We start from the raw sequence: 12,042 nt of genomic DNA, 5'->3' as shown, positions 1-12,042 counted from the left end.
TTTCTGTTTCCCAAGCCTGATGATTTATTCCGGCCCATTCTAAATTTTAAAGATGCCAAATCTTCACCTGCGAATGGACAGGTTTCGCATAGAGTCCCTCGGGTCAGTAATTAATGGGATGGAAGCAGGCCAATACCTAGCGTCAATAGACATCAAAGACGCCTGCACATCCCCATTTAGGAGGGACACCAGGCCCTGCTTCGCTTTACAGTAGGTACTCTACACTACCAATTCAGGGCGCTACCCTTCAGCCTCTCATCGGCACCAGGGGTGTTTACAAAAATAATGTCGGTCATGGTGGCCGGCCTTCACTTTATGGGAGTGAGAATAGTTCCATACCTAGATGACATGCTCATCAAGGCTACCTCAGCTCATTTGCTACTCCAGCACCCACCTGGCACTTACCATCAACACCCTGGAGCGTCATGGCTGGATAATCAACCACTGCAGACCAACCTTCAGGGCTCCCCAGTCCGTCGGCAGCCCAACAATGCCACAGCAGTGACTTACGTCAACAGACGGGGTGGGACCAGAAGTTTTGCAGCAATGAAGGTGGCATCTCGGATCTTAGCATGGGCAGAAAGCCTGGTTCTCTCAATCTCTGCAGTATTCGTTCCAGGCATCCAGAACTGGGAGGCAGATTACCTAAGCCGTCATGCAATAATGCCAGGGCAGTGGGCGCTCCATCCAGAGGTCTTCCAATCGCTGGTCCAAAGGTGGCGTTGAGACACAGCCGGCGGGTCCCCAGATTCTGCTTAAGGGCCAGGGACCTGTTGATGGCTGTCGAAGTCATGACCATGTCCTGGGACTTTGGGTTGGTGTACCTGTTCCCCCCCCCCATTTCGATGCTTTCCCATGACCTGAGACGGGGCAAGCAGGGAGGTCTTCCAGTAATTCTGGTGGCTCCCGCGTCTGGTCTGGTATGCAGATTTTCTGTTAATGGCGGTGGTTCAAGGACTTCGGCTGCCTCTTTGAGACAACCTCCTACTTGAAGGACCATTCCGACACCAGGACCTGCCTCAGCTGGCTTTAATGTCATGGTTGTTGAAGCCAGACTTTGGCGGTCAAAAGGGTTCTACTCCAGGGTGGTAGACACACTGTTTAGGGCTTGAAAACCAGTGTCGGCAAAAATATACCACCATATCTGGCGCAGCTGTATTAGGTGGTGTGAAAGTCGACACTCACACTGCTTTCTTTCACCTTCCTCGCCTTCCTCCAGGATTAAAAGTGCAGGTCTCGGCTATCTCTGTCTTTTTTCACAGGCAGATATGCTGGATACACAAACTTTTTTGCAGGGGGTTCTGCATATTTAACCACCATGTGTTCCGCCCACTTCACCTTGGGATCTACACTTGGTACTTAATATGCTGCAAGGGCCACCTTTTGAACTCTTGCATCTTGTCATCGGATTTTCGTTTTCTTTTGTGGAAAGTAGCGTTCCTGCTGGTTATTGCATCGACTCCCAGAGTATCAGAGTTGGGGGCTTTTTTATGTAGATAACCTTTTCTTGTATTTCATTATGATCGGGCAGTGGTCCGTACCGTCTCTTCATTCCTGCTAAAGGTGGTTTCAGGATTTTATATAAACCAGGAACTCATAGTTCCAGTGTTCCGAGAAGTGGCGTCGTCTTCTGAACGTAACACTATGGAGTTCCTGGATGTGGTCAGGGCCCTCTGAATTTATGTCATTAGGATAGCCCATATTCGAAGGACCTATTCATTATTCATTTTATTTGATTACCATAAATGGGGATGGGCAGCTTCCAAACAAACTATTGACAGATGACTTAACTCAACCATTAACCAGGTGTATGTGAATGCAAATAGACCTGTGCCAGATAGGATTTCTGCCCATTCCACCCGTGCGGTGGAGGCTTCTTGGGCAGCGAGGAATGGTGCCTTGGCTGACCAGCTTTGTAGATCAGCCACCTGGTCCTCGGTCCATATATTTACTAAGTTTTATCATTTCAATGTCTTTGCGTCCTCGGACGATAATTTTGCCTACAGTGCTCTACGGGCAGGGCGGTCCCTCCCTTAGGGGGACTGCTTTAGAACGTCCCCATGGTAGCATTGTCCCCTAGATTGAATGAATGAGAAAAGAGGATTTTTATACATACGATAAATAGGTACTGGGGATTTTCACCAGAAGTGTTTGAAATAGATATAAAAGACAGTAGGATATTTATTTTAAATGACGGCATTCTGCCAATTCTTGATATCAGGCATGTGTGCCAGTTGGCAAGATCGTGCTTTACAATTTTTAGCTTTGTGGGGAAAGTTGGCAGCGTACAGCTGATCTTTATACATTTAGTTGTCCAAAGTTATGTCACACTTTATCAATTGGCAGCTAACATTAAAGTCTGTCTCAAGAAGTTTTTTTGGGCTAGAGAAAGGGGGTGAATATTAAAGTCCACTACTTTCTTTTTTGCAGTCAAGAGAATATTATTTCATTTTTAAGATTAGGCAACAAGGTCATGGAACAAGAGAGATATAATAAGATATCACCTGCATATAAAGGTCTTGTGTTTCCTTTTACAAAGCCAGATGCCAGATATGTCTGGATTGTCTCTAATGTTGGCACTAGATGCTTTATGGAAAGGGGCAAAAATGAAGGGGGGGAGCGGGCACCACTGACGTGTACCATTCAATATCTGAAAGGCCACAATTAGGGATAGGAGTTTTGAACTGTGAATGCGATCAAACTCCCATCTAGAGTTGTCTGCTGTCTGTTTACCCGGTACAATCCAGGCGGGAGGCAACTATTTCACCCAACCTGATAGCCAATACTTTGTCAAATATTTTTAGATTGTTAGTCAATAACGAGATTGGGCAGTAGCTTGCACACAAATCTAGATCTTTGTCCGTTTTGTGTGTAACCATGATCTTGGTTTGAATCAATGCTGAGTCTAGCTTTTATCCTTACAGTAAGGAGATAAAATGAGTGAGCATGGAGGCTAGTAGTCCACTTAACTTCTTATAACAATGAGTTGTAAAGCCATCTTAACCAGAGGCTGATGTTGAGTTAAATGATGTTCTAACTTTAAGGGTTTCTTCTGTCAATATGGCTTTATTGAGAAATTTGATTCTGGAGGTGGATAACCGAAACAGGTTAGTTAATTTTTGGGCAGTTTTGCTCTGTGTTTGAAATATAATAAAGTGTGACACATAACAATCTAAATTCTTCTACAATTTTAACTTAAAATAATTGTTTTACCACTTGACCACATAACTTTTCATTTGGCAGCCAATAGTTTGTCCCTTATCATATAACTTCTGCTGAGTCTTGCCTGCTTTAACTGCAAACAAAGCATTACGCTTGTCATTTCAAAGTGTTTAGCTTGCATCCTATTTTATTAGTTGGTCAGCTTTGTTTAGTGTTAAAAATCTGTCTATGGGACTCCAAAGCCGCTTCTCTTTTGTAGCCTTTCTTCGGGCCAAAGCTAAGCTGAAGAATATGCCATGAGTGGTGGCTTTATGGAACTTCCATATTGTCGAATGCAAATATTTTGTCCGAAACATTAAGTTTGAGAAAATCTAGTATTCTCAGCCTAGCCTCTCAGGCATGCATGCGTCTGATTAGTCTAACCTCCGAATAAAGTTAAGAGTTGTACAGGAGAGGTATAACTGTGCACTGATGTGGTTGTGTCCTCTGACTAGGAGATGGAAATGATGTCAGCCCCAGTCAGTTTTGGAATGTGTGATGAGCTGAGAAAGATTAAGTCCATCCAGAAGTGTATCATAGAATACATTTTATAGGTATCGGAATAATGGCTGTGCTATGTTTAACACTCCCAATAATCTTAGATTTACAGTTATATTTTGAGAATGACACAAGTATTGGTTTTCAAAAAGTTTGCTGCTTCAGTGTTTTTAGACCTTTTTCACAGATGTTGCTACAGTATACTGAAGTAAAATTACAAGCATTTCATAAGTGTCAAAGGCTTTTATTGACAATTACATTAAATTTATGCAAAGAGTCAATATTTGCAGTGTTGACCCTTCTTTTTGAAGGCCTCTGCAATTTGCCCTGGCATGCCGTCAGTCAACTTCTGGCTCACATACTGACTGATGGCCGCCCATTCTTGCAATCGTACCTTCACGCCCGGACTCTAGCGCTCCCATGTACACAAAATGGGCTGGCGAAGGCAAATTACTACTACTGGACCACATTAACAGGGCTCAAACATTCCCACAGTTTTCAGACTTAGCAGACTGGTGTGGGTTTTCGATGGGACAGGGACGGGATGTTATTACTCAATCAGCTATGGGTGTCGCTAGCCTTTCAGGTTGAAATGGAGCCTGTCACCCTTTTGCTGATTAAAAAAAACCTTTACATTAATACTATTCACACTGGAATGTAACAATAATTGCCTCTCTTCCCCATTACTACATCTACCAGCACAGTAAAAAAATATTTTCGTTGTTTTATATATATATATATATATATATATATATATATATATATATATATATATATATAAAATTTCCTCTGCTCTCACCCAAGCATCCACTTGTTTTCCTTCTTCCCGAGACTGTACCTTTAGTTTGCTTCATTATAGACCTACATATATGTCTAAGCAATACAGCATTGTTTGTGTTATAGGTGATGCTGCTGGTATAGGTTGGGAGAGGACAGAGGGCACCCCACCACCCCCGGGTCAGCCTGCCAAGGGCAGAGTTTACTTCACCTACTGTGGGCAGAGGCTCGGACCCTTCTTAGAAGATGTGTCAGGAGGAATGTGGCCAGTTGTACATATTCAGAAAAAGGTAAGTGCTAATCTGTCTTGTAGTTAAGATTGTTGTTCAGGTATGAAATAATACAGATTTGGATCAAACAAGGCACATCAGAGTTAGTCAAGTTTAAATTGTGAGAGCTTTATTTTATTTGCTCCCTGCCAAGTGAGTACTGTTTGAAATATTTAGGAATTACTCCCACCAGCTAGATATATCATGTTAGTCAATTTAGGGCTGTGTTATTCCCATTTATTGTAGATCATTGACTTAATGCACATGGAAGGCAGCACATCTAATGCACTAGTCTTTCAGATGAAAGAAGCGGTCAATACTCTTGATCTGATCACTTACTTTCCAGTGTGATTCAAGAAGCTATTCCTTGATTAATATTTGACATATATTATCTTAGGGCGAAAGACTGCCTATGTTACTTGAGGGTGGATGGGAGCGAGTGTTCTATCTGTCTGCTTGGTGCAGTTTGCAGGGATCATTTCCTTGAATTACATGGCTTTTCAGTGGTGCCACTTTATGGAATTTAGTATATTGTCTCATAGAAGCTTTAATGTATGCAAAGTGGTGTTGAGTTTTAGTTAATTTTTAAAATGCTCTGTGCACTCCTTGAGATATTTCCCCCTATTTGTCCTCTTTAGAATCTGGTTCTTCATAGGTCAGAACAGTGGGCTTTGTTCATTTCTTTAAAACTGTGTCATTGTTCTAGGGACACCTTGCCACTGTACCAGTGTTCTGAAATCTTAAAAGTGGCGATTCGCAATTAAATGTATTGTATGTAATTTATAAAATGTATTGCTTATCTGACAACTGGAGTACCACCTAAAACAGATTCTCGGACCAAACTTGGGGGTCCAGAATTATGGGTTGCACATTTCTGGTTACTTTGGGGTGCTACCATCTCCTGCTCCTTGTGCTCAGAAGCAGGGAAGGCAGCCTAGCTCAACCAGACCCTCTACGAACTGAACCTTTTTGGTAAGCAAATCTATTGATGTGGAGATGCAAAATTGTTATATTGACCCTGAAGGCAGTTACATCTTCATTTACTGTTCTCTAGAGGGGACTACACATAACCACAATTTATTTATTTATTTACATATATATATATATATACACACACACAGAGATTTCTCTCTCTCTCTCTCTCATATAAATGCTTAGTGGCGTGTGTTAGTCTGTGTGTGTGTGTGTGTGTAAAAAATAAAACCAAGCTGCAGCGCCACCTGCTGGGCGGAGTTATACACTGACCTACTAAATTCTTAGTGTGTGTGGGAAAAAAAAATCAGAAAGGGCTGAAATTTGGTATACTAAGATGTTTTTAATTTGTTAATTGTTAAAAGTGTTTATAAAGATTAAAAAAAATATGTATACATTTCTTGAAGGAGAAGTGAAAGTTGGGAGTGGTTGGTGGTTGCCGGGAGTGACAGTGGGGAGTGGTTGGTGGTTGCCGGGGGTGACAGAGTGAGAGGAGTGTAATACTCAGGACCGCAGAGAGAGATCCCTGTGTCTGGATAGAGATCTGGATAGATGTGGCGATGAAAATGAAGGATGAGGTGATGGAGAAGAATGATGAGGTGGTGACATGTGGACAAAACCACGTTAAAAAAGGGCGCTTACGTCGGGAAGTAACGCTCTTCCCCTGAGGAGGCCTGGGCAATGGCCCAAATGCATGACAAGAACCTTTTTAAGACCTTAAGTAGCTAGATTTGACTAGAATGCATGAGTATCATACACGGGTTAACTTGTGTGTGTGTGTGTGTGTGTATGTATATATATATATATATATATATATATATATATATATATATATATATATATATATATATACATACATATACACTGACCTACTAAATTCTTAGCATTATCTAATATGTAAAAGCCTAGCGGCGTGTGTGTGGAAAAAACTATTTTCTCAGAAAGGACTCATCCAATTGACCTGAAATTTGGTATACTGACATTATTTGACAAAAAAATTAGAATAGTGAAGTCAGTTAACTTCCATCATCCCCCCTTCCCCCAGTGGGAGGGGTAGTAAAGGCTAAATTTACGAGTTGAGGGGTCAAACTCATTTTCGTGAGGTAATTTTACCTCATGAACACACATTAAAAAGGGGGTTTGCGTCGGGAAGTAACGCTCTTCCCCTGAGGAGGCCAGGGCTAGGCCCAAATGCATGACAAGAACCTTTTTAAGACCTTGAGTAGCTTGATTTGACTAGAATGCATGAGTATCATGCACGGGTTAACTTGTGTATGTATGTGTGTGTGTGTGTATATATATATATATATATATATATATATATATATATATATATATATATATATATATATATATATATATATATATTGCAACAGAAGACAGGCACGGCGCCTCAATGTGTATTATCAATTGTATATATATATATAGACGGATGTAATAAGCTGCGTACCATAAGGTTTTAGTAGGTCGTCTTAATCATAGATGGGAGACCCTCCTTCTAGGCTGTTCCTCCCAATAAATCACACATCGGACAATGCAGGAGAAAGGAGAGTAACATAGAGTAGTACGGTCATAGTATACATCACACTTCTTGTGAGCATGCACACCACCTACTTAGGTATCCTTATTGTGAAAAAAATCATATGTACCCAAGGTGGAGGACCATATATAGTATATTAAACACCCACGTGATGTATAATAATAAACTGCGTACCAGATGTTTTCTAGGTAAAAACATTAGTAGGTTCCTTAGATGATCAAATATATTCTCTCCATCTCAACCTCATTTATAGGCGGCGAAAATGACACAGAGAGGAGAAGTATAAATATACAATTGAGTTTTAATAAAAAAGGTATAACAATGCACTTACATCAAGGAGTGCAAATATGTGCTGGCAAGACAGGCTCAACGCGTTTCGTCCCGGTAACAACGGGACTTCCTCAGGAGCAAAATAATAGATAATCATACCTTGTAAATCTCCAGCTTTATATAACGCTGAGGCGCCATCTTGGCGCATGCGCAGATGCCGCCCATCACCGCGCACGCGTCAAAACAACTTTATTGGCACAAGTTAGTATCAGTGCAAGACTAGATAGACCTCGCATATATAGTATTTATAATAGCTCACATCATTGTTTGTCCATATAAATGTGAATAACACAATCACCTTAAATAAATGATTCACTTTAAACCAAGGTACATAGCACATAATTGACATAATTAAATATCGCTATTAAAAGACACGTTAAAAATTGTATATCACTATTAGCTGCAAAATCTGAATATATAACCCAACCAGACCTCTACACATATCCAATAAAAATTATCCAATAAAAAATCATTATTATATAATAAACATCGCTATAATATATAACTCTTTAGTTCAAATAGATCTATTATTGGCCAAAAAGTGCAAAAAAAGTGCATAACAGTTAATACATTAAACATAACAATATAATTAAAAATATAATTAAAATTAAAAAGGTGATAATTCCCAGTATACTCCTATCTATCTCCCTTGCATAATTCAAGACACACAGTTAAATAGTATAACAAGATATAATTATATACTATAACATATATTCTCAGATACTCAAGTATGATTAACATAAAATTACGTCTAAATCAGTAATAAATTACAGAAAGGGAGCGAACTCATAATTCTCATTAAGTCCAGATGGAGTCATGGTACCTAATTGAAGTATCCAAAACATCTCACGTTGGGAGAGTTTACGCTGTAAATCTCCCCCCCTTGAATTTAATGTTACTTTTTCTAAGGCCATAAACTTAAGATATTTTGGATCACTATTATGTTTTTGTGTGAAGTGTCTAGAAACTGAATGACTTTGTACTCCATTTTTAATGTTACGGATATGCTCCTGTATACGCAGTTTTAACAGACGTTTAGTCTTACCAACCTTTTTTAATTTACAGGAGCACTCCAACATATAAATAACCGAAGTAGATAAACAATCCATTCGCTGCTTTACATTAAATTTCCTACTATTATCGTGATTATAAAAGAAAGTTGTTGCTGGATCCATATATCGACATATATTACAGTGAGAACATCTCACTGATCCTATCTTATCCGGTATAAAACTAGATGATTTCTGGGTGGTTGTTTTACTCAGAAGTAAACTTGGAGCTATCAACTCTTTTAGACTACGATTTTTCCGAAAAATTAACATTGGTTTATCTGGGAGTATTGTAGAGAGTATCGGATCTCTCTGCAAAATCCCCCAATGTTTTCTTATAGTTGATCTAATCAAGTTTTCCCCACTATTAAATTCTGTTTTAAAGGGTATCATTTCACCTTTATCTTGTTTGATGGTATAATTCAATGTTTCAACTCTATCCTTTTGTTTAATTTTCCTGGTAGCGTCATTGAGTACTTGGTGTGGATATCCCCTTTCTTTAAAGCGATCAGTATAAACACAAAGTTGTTCCTCAAAGTCGTTATTACAGCTACAATTTCTTTTTATTCTATTAAACTGAGAAAAAGGAATATTCTCCTTCCATTTTCTCTGATGGCAACTATTAAAGTGTAGATAGCTGTTTATATCTACATGTTTAATATAATTTTTAGTAATCACCTGAGTATCATTTGATGTTAAAATGAGGTCCAAATATTCCACTTGTATATTACTTATATTAGCAGTAAATTTAAGATTATATTCATTCCTGCCAATATATTCCAGAAACTCATCGAATTCATCTGGAGTACCATTCCAAATAAGTAGAGTACATAAGTACATTGTCATCAATGTAACGTTTATACAACTTGATCTTATCTGAAAAAGGATTGAGTGAATATAAATATTTAGCTTCCCAGCTGCCCATATGAAGATTGGCAAAGCTGGGTGCAAAAGTGGTACCCATGGCTGTACCCCATGTTTGAAGATAAAATGTATCCAAAAATTTGAAATAATTATATGAGAGAATAAAACCAATAAGATCACATAAAAAATCTCTTTGTTCTGTTGTAACGGAGCTATCCTGATCTAGAAATTCCCTACAAGATTCAATACCTTTTTCATGTTGTATAGAAGTGTAAAGGGATTGGACATCAATGGTAGCCCAATAATAGCTACTATCCCACACAAATCCCTGTAGTATTTGTAAAATACTATTTGTATCCTTAAGATATGAATTCAGGGAACTAACATACTTCCTCAAAAAAAAGTCTACATATTTTGAAGAGTTAGACGTGAGGGAATCAATACCCGAAATTATTGGTCGTCCCGGTGGTCTTAACATATCCTTGTGGATTTTAGGGAGGTAGTAAAAGGTAGGGATGACAGGACAAGATGTAAATAAGAACTGAAACTCTTCTTTTGATAGAATATTGTCATGAAGACCTTTTGATAGTAACTCCCGTATGGCTGAAATATAATCTTGAGTTGGGTCCTTGGTTTAAAGTGAATCATTTATTTAAGGTGATTGTGTTATTCACATTTATATGGACAAACAATGATGTGAGCTATTATAAATACTATATATGCGAGGTCTATCTAGTCTTGCACTGATATTAACTTGTGCCAATAAAGTTGTTTTGACACGTGCGCGGTGATGGGCGGCATCTGCGCATGCGCCAAGATGGCGCCTCAGCGTTATATAAAGCTGGAGATTTACAAGGTATGATTATCTATTATTTTGCTCCTGAGGAAGTCCCGTTGTTACCGGGACGAAACGCGTTGAGCCTGTCTTGCCAGCACATATTTGCACTCCTTGATGTAAGTGCATTGTTATACCTTTTTTATTAAAACTCAATTGTATATTTATACTTCTCCTCTCTGTGTCATTTTCGCCGCCTATAAATGAGGTTGAGATGGAGAGAATATATTTGATCATCTAAGGAACCTACTAATGTTTTTACCTAGAAAACATCTGGTACGCAGTTTATTATTATACATCACGTGGGTGTTTAATATACTATATATGGTCCTCCACCTTGGGTACATATGATTTTTTTCACAATAAGGATACCTAAGTAGGTGGTGTGCATGCTCACAAGAAGTGTGATGTATACTATGACCGTACTACTCTATGTTACTCTCCTTTCTCCTGCATTGTCCGATGTGTGATTTATTGGGAGGAACAGCCTAGAAGGAGGGTCTCCCATCTATGATTAAGACGACCTACTAAAACCTTATGGTACGCAGCTTATTACATCCGTCTATATATACAATTGATAATACACATTGAGGCGCCGTGCCTGTCTTCTGTTGCAGTGTTTCCATTTCCGGACTAACCATCTGGCTACAGGTCATCGTGGCTGCCGCTCATACTTGAGCCAACTATATATCTGGAACTTTATCCATTTGATACTGTAATTGATTTATATTGGTAATTCTGTCACGCTGTGGTTACTAGCGCCATTTATATCAACTTGTTGGTTGTCTATATATATATATATATATATATATATATATATATATATATATATATATATATATATAGAGAGAGATGGATAGATAGATTATTACTTAGTAGTATTACTCACTGGAGATATTTGTAATCTTCTTTGCTTCCATCTCCTCAGTGGGCCTGGAAAACATTGTCTTCTTTGCTACCATCATGGTCGAGCATGTTGTTTCTGTAAAGTGCTGCATGTGAAGCTGATCCTCTACCTGAGCCTATGACTTGAACTCAAGCCAAACAAATATTTCACTGTGTGATTCTTACAGACAGATTTCTCTTCTCAAGACAGGTCTGTCTCTGCGATGAATCCTCTGTTACAGCTCATTATACTGTAAAGAGTTTATTATACACCAAATCAAGATGGTGGTCAGGTCTACAGCGCTATTTTCTGGGCTTTCCCAATAAAACAATGATTTTTGAATTCAGTTCTACGTTTTTTGGAGATTTTAAAGGTACCTCGGATATAAATGACTAATGGTTTGCCTTCTTGATGTGCTTGACTGATGCTCTTCCATGTCCTCAAACAATTTACCTAACGGAAGCCTTTCATGCATGTAAGTGCATGTTGCTATGTTGGAAGCATTTGATGCCTCCACACCTTCAGAAATAGATAACTGTCCCCCTCATTACAAAAAGCTGTATATATTCATAAAGGGGCGCTCTGGAAAATTTGGCTCTGTTTTGCCCATTTGGTTCACTATTACTATCTGAATGGTAGTCTCCTCAACCACTGACTGGGCTATTATATAGTGTAATGTATCCTTGATAATGTTTTGTAGAAAGCAATCTGCTCAGTGTGCTATTGTGCGTGTCTCTCTCCATGGTTTTTGTTGCTGCTCCTGGGTACTGACCATATTTTTAATAAAAAGAACCTTTTAAAAAATGTTACCCTGTTATATC

The 12,042-nt window shown here is 38.9% G+C and overlaps 1 protein-coding gene across 2 annotated transcripts in view; it reads left to right on the top strand.

Moving 5' to 3' along the window:
* The window catches only part of HECTD4 (HECT domain E3 ubiquitin protein ligase 4), a 236,234-nt gene that overhangs the window by 160,321 nt on the left and 63,871 nt on the right, over positions 1 to 12,042 (top strand). For both annotated transcript variants that reach the window (XM_075178495.1, XM_075178494.1), the window contains exon 49: positions 4,603 to 4,766. In XM_075178495.1, coding sequence (XP_075034596.1) covers positions 4,603 to 4,766 — 164 coding nt within the window. The remainder of the gene's footprint in view (positions 1 to 4,602; positions 4,767 to 12,042) is intronic.

This window comes from Mixophyes fleayi, chromosome 1 (assembly GCF_038048845.1).
Source record: "Mixophyes fleayi isolate aMixFle1 chromosome 1, aMixFle1.hap1, whole genome shotgun sequence".
Taxonomy (NCBI): domain Eukaryota; kingdom Metazoa; phylum Chordata; class Amphibia; order Anura; family Limnodynastidae; genus Mixophyes; species Mixophyes fleayi.
Note: the sequence above shows the minus strand (reverse complement) of the source record. Positions and strands in the feature narration are given on the sequence as shown.